Consider the following 13,268-nt stretch of genomic DNA (forward strand, 5'->3'; position numbering starts at 1 on the left):
CCTCGCGCCCTACAGATGTCGCCTCGCGACGAACAGCACGAGCACGGTGAGGTGTAATGCAGTGCACAGGAAGCTCTTCAGGTGGCCTCGCCCGGCTACAGCCACCGCTCCTCTGTCCCCGCAGCTGTAGCCTTCGTCTGTCTCCCCGGCCGTCCAGCCCTTCTCCAGTTGGTCCCCGATCCTCCGCAGGCGCGACGCTAGCAGCTGAGCCACTGAGCACGGTGAGGGTCTGCGGGCACTGCAGGTGGAGTCACCGGGCAGGAGCAGAGGCTGGTCTATCGGCAGCCAGCACATCTTCTCAGACAGAGCAACAACTCTTCTCTCTTTAAGTCTTAGAAATATATTGCCCTCCTTCTCCTCTCTCACCAAACCTTAACTGTGTTTGTATCCCCCCCCCCCTTCTCTCCTTTTCTCCCTCTCTCCTTACTGTATTATTCATTACAGTGTCACATGATGTGGGGTTTACATCATCTTTTCCCAAAAGAGCGATGCAATGGTTAACTCTTGAATCACACTTTGTCTGGTTTTATCTTTTGTTACATGGTGTTCTTGGACATTGTGCTCGTTTCTTACTTTTCTGCTGTAAAATGTGCGTTTTTTAATTATTTTCCAATATGACCACCCCACCGGCTTAAAATGTGAAATATATGTATTTATTTGGCCACAAAAACACATATCAACAATTGACAATTGCCGCGTCTATAATAAAACTGCGGAATAGAAAAAACGCGGAACTTGTAGCACAGCACCTTGTGTCTCATCGGACTATTTATGCAGAAGCACATGGATTTATTTTTCGGGAGTGCAGGGCCATGGCTCTCTTTACCTGATCTGTGTAACTTATAAACTTATACGACACAGCTTTATATCTGTGTAAAGGTGTGTTTTGTCAACGATGATTGAGAAATATGGCCGATGACGAGCTCGATGCGTTCAGGGAGAGTTGGAAACGAGAGTTAACGTGTAAAAAAGATGAGCAGCGACCTGCAGGTGCTGCTCCCCCTTCCTGGGATGTTCCTGGTCAATCGGGCCCGAGAGACTCAAAAAATAGGTATTTTGAAGACTTGAAAAATGTAACCAAAGCCTCTAGTCCTTTAAAAGCAGAAGAGGATGGCTGCACTGAGGATGAAGGATGTGCAGGTGAAGAGGGAGGAAAAGCTCCAGAAGAGACGGAGGATCAGCCTGAGTATGTGTCCATTGCACGTAGTTTGCTGGATGGGAGGACCAGTCCCCTGTTGGACAGGATTCAGGAGGAGAGGACAAGGAGAAAGAGGCAGTATCACAACAGGACAAATGACTGCAGCACATCCCTGCAGCAGCAACTACAGCCTCAGAGAAAGGTCAAGAGAGACAAGGAGTTGGTGGATCAACTCATTCAGGATCTGGTATGAGGAGGATGATGATGGTGGTGATGATCAGGATGGTGGTTGACCAGAATCAGCTTGGTGTATAATGTCTACTGCAATTTTATCTTTTTTGCAGAATGAAGTCAATGACATTCCCTTCTTTGATATCGAGTTGCCGTACGAGTTAGCCCTGAAGATCTTCCAGTATCTCGACTGCACTGAGCTGGGCCGATGTGCACAGGTAGGCTGCCATTGTCAAACTATTCCTGGGCTTGTGACATGGATTTGGATATAGTTTTATGGGACTTGGCCTACAGCTTGGGAGACCTGGAGCAGAGTTTTCAACTAGACACTGACAAAAAATCTTTTTCTGCAGATGAAACAACAAATTAGAATTAATAAAAAGCAGCTAACTGTAACTGTAACTTTAACTTTTTTTGTCTCGTCCCATTTGCTTTGTGTAACATGATCACACTGTGTGCACCTTGCTGATATCTTGTTTTAGCCTTCTTGGTAGTGTGGTGGTTTTTTCTTGGAACTCAGCAAACTTCAGGTTTTAAAGCTGCACCTCTTACAACTAAACCAGGTCCCCAGTCTGACCGTTTGAGATACCACAGAAACCCTCTAAATAGGTGAATTAAAATCAACCATAGACAAGGATTCATTTAGCACACAGAGATTCTGAGAATTCAAGCCAAGCAAATATCCTACATAAAAAAAATCACCCCAAGACAGAGGAAAAAAGGATGCTAACATGTGGGGGGGGTACATCCGTGGGACTGTTGCTAGGGCCATCTGGTTTCAGTACAAAGAAGGATTATATTTTTAATTTCTATATTTTGTTCAGTCTCCTCCGCCCCCTTCCTGAGCCACACCAGGTCGCGATGACCTAGACAAGATGTTGTTACTTAACTGAGAGGTCAGGCGTCGTAGTATTGTCTTTCAAATCCTCGCTCATCCTGATGCACTTAAGGTATCTCAGGAAAGTCACTTGCTTATTACATAACTTGGTTTTAAAGAATTCAAGCAAACTTAAACAAACGTTACCTTTGGTGAGTACATTGCTTTGCCGTCACCAGAAGGCCTGAGCGCCCTCTGGTGTCTGAGGTTTTAGACCTAAGACGGCACAGATCAGCTGTTGCTAGAGATGAACCCCCTTATGCCGCATCTGCTTCGTCATCAGCTGTCACATAATTGTCATTTTGGAACTTACATATGCACGAGTGATTTTTCTTCTTTTCTATACACACTGTGTATTATGAATATATTATGAGTAAGCATTATGGGTGATAACATATTCCTCTCTCCCACCTGCCAACTAAGGATATCGCAGCGTGTTAGCGTGTCCAGATGCACATTAACCACAATGTCTAACCATGTTGTAAGAACTCAGATTTACTATCCCCCCGGTATTGTTAGGTTTCCACTAAGTTTCCTGTTTCCTCAAAGGTTTTCACTCTTACAGACCCTTTCCTCAGTTGGGCTAATTGGGGGCATCAAAAAAACGTACATGATATGACACATTGAGTATGAGGTTGTATAGTTACACAGTTGCTATTGATACATAATACAATGAACATCAGAGTACATGTATAATTTCTCAGCAGAAGCCATTTACAACCAATGCATGTGACTTAATTTGGTATAGATTAATAAATTACATTCTGTGTGACAGATCTACAGCATTTGGCAGCTTGTCTGGCTCGTAGAGCACAAACAAATGCAGTGATGCAAGCTTGTAATGTATGCTGACTCAACCCACGGTTACACTGTCCAATGTCCCTCCCAGGTGAGCCGGGCATGGAGAGTTCTTGCAGAGGACAGTGTGCTGTGGTTCAAGATGTGCACGAGGGAGGGTTATCATCAGGATGCCAGTGTGTCCGACTCCCCCTGCTGGAAGAGCACGCTGCGAGACTGCAGGAACTCGGCCAAAACTGTGAGCTCCAACTGGAAGGTAGGCTTGAGGTGTTCGAGTCCAGTGAGACCGTCGCTTTATTACCCAAAGGCAATACCTGCCCAGAATTGTGTCTGCTCATATTAGTGCATAATTCACCTCACATCAACCACACGGTTGAGTAGAATTGACAGTGCACCGTGGATTGAACTGTATGTATCTGTGGTTCTCGGTGTGATACAACACAATACAATACAATAAACAAAAAATGGGATTTTAACATAATGGCAGGCAATGATTGGAAAGTTCTCTTCTGGGTTTAATTGGAAAAAGGAGAAAATAACAATAATAAAAGTGACAAACAGTTGAATTAGAGTTTAAATTACAAATATTACCATAATGTCTTTACAATATATTGGACAAAGTTTTCAGCTAAGTAATATTTCTTATCTAGAATCGAGTGGGATCCATCAGCCAGCTGCAGTTCGAGCTGGGGAAGGTGCTGTGTGACGTCAGCTCCTGTGACAACTTTGTCTTGGCCGGGTGAGTTTAAGGTCACCTCTTATATCAGATGTGTTTTAATGATAACAGAAACTTTTCCTGCACTCTAAATGAATCTGCCTTGTTTTCTGTGTCACTCTTTATAATCCCACCTAAATATTGGCATGTAAAGAACCCTTGGTTATAAATCTTCTGATTTATGACTGGGAGTCTTATCTAACAGCAAAGGATGAAATGACACAGAGAGATCATGGCTCAGTGTCTTACGTTACATTTTAAATAAAGATGGAAAGATGTTTTCCAGTTGTAACTATTTTTTGTATTTTACTTATAGATTTTTGTGCAAAGTGTAGATTATTAATACCTTCAATGAAAAAAGTAATGCATATATTTGAGATATGAGTCACATATAAGCAACCTGAATAACAAAGAATGTTAGGATAGTGCAGCATTTGTGAACATGGCCGGAGTAACAGTTAACTTGGTTACTAACCCCAATTTAAACATCCTCATATGAACTGATTTCAGATTCCGGGGGCAGCTTTAAGGCTGTAAGTATATGGCAACATTTCAGTTCACAGTGGTAAAGAAATGACAGCTGCAACCTCCAGCATTGACAAAATTTACCTGAGCTTGTGGTCGAGGCCATGTTCATCTCTCTCGCTCTAGGTCATCTTATTGCCTTGACTACTGCAATGCCCCTTCATGCACAGTGAAACCTTTGCAGATGGTCCAGAATGCAGCAGCCCGTCTGGTCTTTGTTCAGTGCAAAAGGTCACATGTCACTCTGCTACTCATCGACCTACACTGGCTACCCGTGGCCCGCCCGAATCAAATTCAAGTCACTAATGCTGCTGTCAGAGTGACTTCTGGTTCTGCTCCCATCTACTTGAACTCAGTCACGCCGCCTTATGCTCCTTCTTGGCTGCTGCGTTCCTCAAAGGAATGTCGTCTGTCATTGCCATCCCTGCACACAAGACGGTCTCAGTGCAGACTGTTCTCGTCTGTGGTTCACCGATGGTGGAACAAGCTACTGAATGCTATCAGAGCAGGGGCGTTCATGTCTATCTTCAAGGATCTCTTGAAGACTCACCTCTAACACTCTAACATGCCTAACTAGCACTTACTATGCACTTTGGGTGCTCTTCTTTACCAGATCTCCTTGAACTTATTGAATAGATGTAGTACTTAGTCCTGACACCAAGGTCTCCTACTGCACTGACGCTTTAGTGATGTCCCTCACCTGTAAGTCACTTTGGATAAAAGCCAAATGAGTAAATATAAACGTAAATGTAATTTCAGCTCATTGATGCATATTTTTACACTCCTACTAATGGCGGTAGTTAGTGAAGAGTCCATGAAGAGCAGCTTAACTAAACTAAACCTGCTCTGAAATAACCAAAAGCTGTGGCAGTGATAGATTGTCTGGGATCACAGGAGCCTGATAGACTGCCCACGAGGAGATGTGCAGCATCTCCAGGGAGTGATGTGATTAGATTCCCATTGGTCCTGCTGTGTCTCATTGGAGATTGTTTGTATCTTTTCAGGTTAGGGAGCATGTAGGAGACACACTGTACAAAAACAGTCTCCACAAAAGAAAACTTTCTTTTTCAAAATGTGAACATACTCTTAAATTCTTTTTCTTGATATTGTAGCTGTTAACAAATTCACAACATCAATACTTTACCCATTATTGGTGCTTAAAGGGCAATTCAGCTAAGTGAAAGTACTTGAATTTGTTTAACTAGAAAATAATCAATAGCAGTTAAGAATAATCGAGATAGATTCAATTGCATCCACAAAATCTTATTAGAAAATCACTAGAATGAGATTTGGCACTTAGAGGGCAACATGAGTCTCATTAATCCAACGACTCCTGGACACACACGGTGTCATAAAGGTCTGTCGAGGCTTCCGTGAAGACTGCAGAGATCTGTGCACAAAGTTTCCTGCGCATAAAAAGTTTTGAAATCACTTGGATTCAGCATCATCGTCCTGTTGCTAGTTGGCCTTGAGGGGATGTACTAATTAAGTGAAAGTGCGTATTCCTATTGTTTACTTCCTGCCAAACCCCTGCGATGCCAATCTCACACACACACACACACACACACACACACACACACACACACACACACACACACACACTCACACACACTCACACACACATTTACACCCTCTGTCACACACTCTGTCACTGTGTCACACACGCTGGCTGTGAGGCGGATACTTGCTCAGACACGATGGTATCTGTGGAGGAGGTAATGTTGGCTGGTTTGTCGTCTCCCGCAGTGAGAGCTCGCTGACTGGAGTGAAGAGGTGGCGGGGTTGGGGTGGGTGGGTCGAGAACACAACAGAACAGAAGAGAACAGAAGCTTGTTGAGGCCCACGGGGTGACTTTGTTGTCAAAGACAACGTTTTATCAGGTTGTACCAGAACAGGAGCAGGTCGCAGTCCAGTGTGTTGAAGAAATGTTGTTGTGTAAAATTTGACTTTCAGGCTGCTGCATGTATTATTTTAAGATGATAATAAATCAATAGTACAGCAAGTTATGAGACATTTGTGTAATTGATGCAAACTGAACAATAACTGAGGAGACTAGTAGCCTCTGTTGACCTCTGCACACATTGAGCCACTGGTTGGATTTCGACAGAGGCCTTCTGGATGGATGGATGGATGGATGGATGGATGGATGGATAGATACTTTATCTCCTAGGGGAAATTCATGTGTCCATTAGCTCATTGTTGATAATAATAATAACAGTTAACTGAAACTGAACAAAAGCTTTTAGTTTCTTGTTACAAAGTAGAGAAAAAGTGAAAAGGCCAGTGAATAAATCACAGTTGTTTTAAGCTTTATCTTTGAGGTGTCGGGCTGAAGCTAATAATTATTTTCAGTATTGATTAACCCCCTCATTTCCTCATTTCATTGATTATTCATTTTGTCTCTAAAATGTCAGAGAATAATGAAAAATGCCCATAACAGTTTCCAGAGTTCTTCAAATGTCATGTTTTGCCGGAACAAGGAAATGGATTATCTGCTTAGAAATGTCTGACAAGGAGTCAGAGTGAGTCCAGGAGGAACGTGTGAGAGGAGAAATGAATCAGTGGCGACAGGATGAAGTCAGGTGTTCTTGAAGAGACAAACTCCAAAAAAAGAATTGGCAAAAAGCTTTCCTCAAGCCTTTTTGTACAAAGCTAAATATTTGAATTATGTGTGTGCAGTGTGACTTGATGTTTCTCGTTTGTTTTTCAGATACACATCTGGTGATGTGAGGCTGTGGGATACACTGCACTGGGACTCCAAAGCCTCGTTTCTAAAGCCCAACAGCCTGTCAGCTTACACGGACCCCAGACCACATGTTAGTCACGTCCAGGTCAACAGCACGGTGGCTGCCGCTGCTTATGAAGATGGTAAGTGTGTGTGTGAACTATGGACACTATGGACACTTCTTGGTATATATCCATCATATCGTTGGGAAATCGTCATGTTTAAATAATCAAACAAAAAAAAAAAACGGGTAGTAGTCAGACTGTGTGTCACCCCTCAGTCACTGTGTAGTCACTGTCACGGTCACTGTGCTATCCTCGGCACAGGCTGTGTGGACCTGTGGAGCACGGAGACGGGCGGGCAGCCCCTCTACCACTACCAGAGCCCAGGGAGGATCCAGGCCTTGGCCCTGAGCCCCGACAGCCCCGTACTGGGCTCCGCCGCGGGGCCTGACGTTCGGCTCGACGCTGCTGATGATTGCGGCTACTGGAGGACAGTCTGCCGGGCCCAGCTATCTAAAACTGTGAGTCAGGCAGATTAATTATTTGTATGTGTGAAATGATCCATACTGACGTGTTATTGTTTTAATTAATTGGTTGCACTTCACACATTCTCCTCTTGTGACTTTCATCTGAAAATGTTTTATTTTTTATGGGAAATAATGATGGAAGCATTTGACACCCTTTTCCAAATATCGTGGCTCCACAGCTTCTGGCAGGAAATTATAGTAATGTTGAAATAATTACTTGATTAATTATTTAGTTGACCAGTGCTGATGAGCTGTTCAAGTCTTTAATCTGGGAAAAAGATTAGTCGGTTCCTAGTTTGTTGAATATAAGTATTTTCTGCTTTTGTCAGATTATATATAAAATACATATTTCAGTATTAAACTGTTTTGAAATGAAAATGTATAAACATTTATTGATACATTTTGGAAATTAAGCAAATGTTCTATTCATTAATCTATCAATATTCTTCAGTTGCAGCTGTAAACTGAAAACATTTCATAGTAAATCTTCAAGGAATTAAACCATCTTCTTGAAAAAGATATTTGACATTTCTTCCTTCTAAAGTCACTTTTGGCTGTAAATTGTTTGGAATTTAAGCTGCACAACCAATACTTAAAATAGTGAAATGAAGTTAAATGCTTTACATATCACAGCAGTATGAGTTCAGTAAACTGTCTGTCGGTGTTGGTCTGTGTGGCAGGTAGAGAGCCTGGTTTTGGTGCCGGGCAGGGGTCAGCAGGGCCCACTGGCGGCCCTGGCAGCGGGAGAGGCTGTGCTCCTGCTGGACCCACGAGATGACGAGCCACGGACGCTCCACTCAGTCTACGGCCATCCCATCACCTGCCTGGATGCCTCCGACTCCGATGTTGCACTCGGGGTAAAGCGCACGGGCTGGGCAATGCACGACGGAGGCAACAAGGTGGGTTCAGTGTGTCTGTACAGTTTCTGTGAAATATATATTTTTTAGTTAGCAGCAAATATCTTAACCAAAGTTTTTCAGCCACTGGCAACTACTGACTAGCGAACAACTGATTCCAGTAAATAGTGTAACATTAGCCGTTAGCAAAATATCAGCAATTCGGCAAGATGTTCCGCTCAGACTCTAGATTCATGATTCATTTGCACCTCAAGGTTGATAAACTCTGAATTTACATGGACAGCCATGGTGGAGGTGTGGCTTCACAAGATTACCAACATGGGAAACAGGCCCAGATCGTAGATCACACATGAGTGCTTTGGAAGGAAGGTCTCATTCAGCAGACTTGTTCAAAGCAAAGTGAGCCAATTAATTAGAAAAAAAAATCTCAAAAGAAATCAATCAGAGATAAAATATCACAAGTTGTCATTATTACTCACTAATCTGCTGAAAAATCAGTATTTTTCCAGAAAAAGAGACTGGTAGTGTTATTTAAATATTAATAGATCTACATGCTGCCACCAACTCATGTATAGTGAAGATGATTATCTAGTTCATTGTGAGCAGCACTCTCGTGTGGAATAACAATCTGGTGTTTGTATGTTAATGGAATTGATGGAGCTGTATCAAGTCCTCTTTTGTGCTTTCTGGAACTGAAAAGTCTCCGGAAGAGAAATAAACCCTAACAAAGGCTTGAATGTTGACAAACTAGATGGCAAAGCCTCAGAGATCTGCAGCTGGATTTTAGATGTTTTGTAAAAAAAAAAAAAAAAAAAAAGGAAAAACAGGCTACCCAGACCCTACTACCGTAATTGAAATGAAAGGTTTCCAATAGACTTAACAAGGTCACTTGTGCTCTCAACAGGTGCATAATGAAAAAATGGGAAATTATACAAGGAAAATAATTTGGTTTGCTCAATGTTTTTTCTTTTTAGGAATATAATTTATTGCGGGGAAAAGCAGTGCAGACAGAGCTTTTTGTTATTAGGCCATTATCAGTTTAACCACAGGCTTTGAGCTGACTTCTTCCCTTCTTTCTGCTAAATGCATTAAACTATTTTGGAGAAAACATGCCTCCAGCCTTTTTAAACATAGAGCAGACTTACATTACTGTTCCATGCTTTGCAAACAAAGATTGTTCCCTAAATGCATCTCATGTGTGTTAATGTAAACTGGGTGTCTTGGCAGTGTGGTCCCCTCAGTCCCCTTCTGTCCCTTTAGAAATGAATACGATGTACCTGCAGGGAATTTGTTTATAGTAGAGATAGCTAGCTTAAATAGCAACGAGCCCAACTTGGGCCCTGCTCCTAATTACTGCAGCCTTGAAGTGTTCATGTTCCCCGAGCTGCATCTGTTTGTTTCTAATAATGTTGTGTTTCTAAGGTCCACATGCACCTAATTGACTCTTAAGCCTTTACTTAGAAAGTACAAAGAGCCACGAGACGAGCTACTCTGTTGGGATCAGGAAGCAAATATGCAGCCAGCAATTTTACTTTTTAGCTCGCTTCATCGAGATACATTGTTTTTGTTAAACAGAGCAACACCAAAAGATCATTTTTTCATTCAAAAAGTAGATGTGTTGTGGGACAGGTGGTAGCTTTGAAACAGCCACACCTGTAGGCTGTTTGCGTGCGCAGCAATCTGTTTGTGATCGACAGGTTATTGGCAAAGTTGCTACACTGACGTCACTCGTACTAGAAAAGTGCAGCTGATGTACTGTACAACACACTCACAAACACAGTGGCAGCACCAAAGCACCACATAGTGGACAAAGGGAAGAGTAGCAGTGAGAGGTACAGTATAAAGGCCTGACCTTATCATGAGATAAAGCTACATTAGGTGATGTGTTTTGTTATCCAATTGAATCAACTATGTTGAAAAGAGTAGTCAAGATGAAAGTGGTTTTTAGGTTCAGGGACCCAGTGAGAAGAGAAAATACTTTTCTTAAAGGCATTATGTTATTGCATCTATAGTATTTCTTGAAATTATTTTATTGGACTACTTACAGCGGATTTATTGTATTTCACTTGGAGTTGAAACAATTAGTCGATTCACTGATTAGTTGATCAACAGTCTCTGTAGACACCAGGTGCTCTGATGTGAGGCTGCATAGCGTTTCTCTGTTTTATATCAATTTAAATTGATGATGTCACTTTAGATACTAGGAAACTGGAATTAGCATTTTGCACTATTTTCTGACTTTAAAATTAAATTATTAACAGATCAGTTGATGATAGAAGTTCTCATTAGTTTCCTCCTTGATTAAAATTTTATCCCAAAGATTGAAGTGTAATTCCCAATATTGTTATTTGCATTGGAGCTTTCCTACATTTTCTTCTTCTGTGCGTTAAGAATTTTGTGTCTGTTCTTTCGTCTTCTTAGAAAACTCCAGCTCCCTTGGGAGTTGTTGCTGAAATAGCCCCCCCCAAAAAAACAAATGAATCATTGTACGTTCATTTTCACCCAAGCAAATAAACTTGTTGTGACTTGAGTTTATAGACTCATATTCATCTGAAATTTCTGTCTTTACCATAAACATTTCCAAAGTTCAAAGTAAAAAGCAGAAGCTCCTAGTAAGCTTTATATTTTAGATTCAGTTTTTTTGTTGCACAGAGACGCAGAAAATCTTTCCTGTTTCTACGGTGAGGTTAGCCCAAACTCCCATCCAAATGATACCAATTCATGATTAGCATACCTCTCTTACTAATTAACATATTTTGCAAATTTAATCAACTTGTCTGTCACTCTTGTCACGCTTCTAACAGCAATTTCGTTCTGCGGAGACGATGAGGAATCAATGGCTGCAACCGGTTGTGATGACAGACACTTTTTTATCCGGCAAAAAAAAAACAAAAACATATGCTTCATTAAAATCTGTCAAAATGCACGGAGGTGGCATCCAAGGAAGTTGTCTCACACCTTTTTTCCCCCCACAGAGGAGTGAAACTTTTTAATTTACAGCATTTTGACTCAGATGAACTCAACCACATTGTCATGTTTTTGTTAACTTGACTCAGACTCGGTGGTTCTCACTGATTTCTCCTGGAGTTTTGTTTCAAAATCTGATGGTACAAAAGCTGCTTTGTCTCAATGACAGAGAAGAGTCTTTCTTGTATCTTGGCCTGTATTATCATAGCTCGCGGCTTTGTCTTCTAGCCCTCCTCATCTTTGGTGGTGTTGTAAGTGGGTGTGTACGTGTGTGTGTACGTGTGTGTGTACGTGTGTGTGTACGTGTGTGTGTACGTGTGTGTGTACGTGTGTGTGTGTGTGTGTGTGTGTGTGTGTGTGTGTGTGTGGTGTGTGTGTGTGGTGTGTGTGTGTGGTCAAAACCAGTCTCCAGATCCTCATTACTACTCGTCTCCTTCTTGCCAGTGGACTAGGGGGCACCCAGGCATCCACCCAGCTCGTGGCTGGGCATTCAACACAAGCTGGCATCTCCACTGGCAGACTATCCAGTCACTGCAGTGGATCCGTCACAGAGCACAAGTGCAGTCAGAAAAACTGTTATCCACTCATTGTCTCAAGTTCAGAGGGCTGGATGGATGAATGGAAGGCTAAATGAATGGCTTGGTGTACAGTATATATGCATATGAGATATATGTATGGATGAAAGTATCGTCACAGATTAGGATCAGGACATCAGTCATTAGGCTCATGGACAGCTGCTGTATAAAGCAACTGGTTTTAGTCGGCAGTGGCGTCCAGATAGGTCACAGCAGAGACTGGGGAGTGACGATATTATGACAGTATTAGTTGAAGACTTTGCCTCAGATTTCAGTAACCCAATTCACATAGCGCACATGAATTTAAAATATGTACAGAGTGGACATTTGGCTTCTAGGCTCTGACCTTGTCATTCCCCACAAACATATACACAAAGATCAGAGCAGCAGAGACCATGAAAACTTCCCTGCAAAACCACAAAGGATGCAACGCTTAACACTAGCCATTACGTGCACTAGAAGATGAAATAGTACAGCTATCAGAAACATGGGAAGTATCTGCACATGAGTAACTCTTCGGTGGTTTGCTGTAAATAAAGTTTGAGACGCTGCTCTGTCCTGTGAGATGAGCCGGAAATGCCAAATGACACCCAGCCACAAACCATTGCCATTATTGCGTATCTGGTCCAATGCGGTAATCTCCACATGGTGTTTGTCCACATGGTGTGTCTGAATCCATATTTGTTTAGATGTGGGTGTTTGTGTATGATGGGTATGGTGAATCATGGTGCCCCGGAGAGCCAAGCAGTCTGGAGGTTTTTTTTTATTCAAACTATTCATCTCAGCAGCTTCATTTCAGTGGTGAGTTCCTCCCTTCTACTTAAAGGAGCATTAATCAGTGAAGTCAGCTGCTGGTGGAGTCTTTGGTTGGAGTGAAAACCTGCAGATAGTTGGCCCTCCAATGGCGCGTGGTTTTCCATTCCTGGTCTGTGATATGATATTTAAGAATTAAAGAAAAAAAGCATGTCAAATCCTACACTTTAACCAACAACACAGGCGACAGAAACACAAAAGGTTTGCTCTAAAGTGCGGCAAAATGTTTCATCTTCAGAAAGCAAAAGAGACTAATTACATTAACATCCCAGTACAAGCCACCATTAGAGTTTCTTTTGTCTGCAAGCCTCATCGAGCCTCCAGCGAGTGCATTAACCTAACAACTCCTGTACAGTTGTGCTCATGATTACTCTTCGCCAAAACGTACGCCTGCAGCCTCTAAATAGCCCCCCCAGTATTGTCCTCAGTGACATTTCCTCATTTTGGTGGGCGAGGTAGCCCGATATCTAATAAAAAATGTCTGCCTGTAATGATTCATTGACAGCAGCAGGCCCCCC

At 42.2% G+C, this 13,268-nt stretch overlaps 1 protein-coding gene across 1 annotated transcript in view; it reads left to right on the forward strand.

The window, feature by feature from the left end:
- The first annotated feature begins 748 nt into the window (after nucleotides 1–748).
- fbxw8 (F-box and WD repeat domain containing 8) overlaps nucleotides 749–13,268 on the forward strand; it is a 21,187-nt gene continuing 8,667 nt past the window's right edge. The window contains exons 1-7 of the mRNA XM_023417084.2: nucleotides 749–1,385; nucleotides 1,483–1,587; nucleotides 3,136–3,300; nucleotides 3,695–3,783; nucleotides 6,995–7,152; nucleotides 7,336–7,532; nucleotides 8,219–8,437. Coding sequence (XP_023272852.1) covers nucleotides 909–1,385; nucleotides 1,483–1,587; nucleotides 3,136–3,300; nucleotides 3,695–3,783; nucleotides 6,995–7,152; nucleotides 7,336–7,532; nucleotides 8,219–8,437 — 1,410 coding nt within the window. The 5' untranslated portion in view covers nucleotides 749–908. The remainder of the gene's footprint in view (nucleotides 1,386–1,482; nucleotides 1,588–3,135; nucleotides 3,301–3,694; nucleotides 3,784–6,994; nucleotides 7,153–7,335; nucleotides 7,533–8,218; nucleotides 8,438–13,268) is intronic.

Source organism: Seriola lalandi, unplaced genomic scaffold (assembly GCF_002814215.2).
Source record: "Seriola lalandi dorsalis isolate HSWRI2012SDOR001 ecotype SW California unplaced genomic scaffold, Sedor1 jcf7180002054572, whole genome shotgun sequence".
NCBI classification, from domain to species: domain Eukaryota; kingdom Metazoa; phylum Chordata; class Actinopteri; order Carangiformes; family Carangidae; genus Seriola; species Seriola lalandi.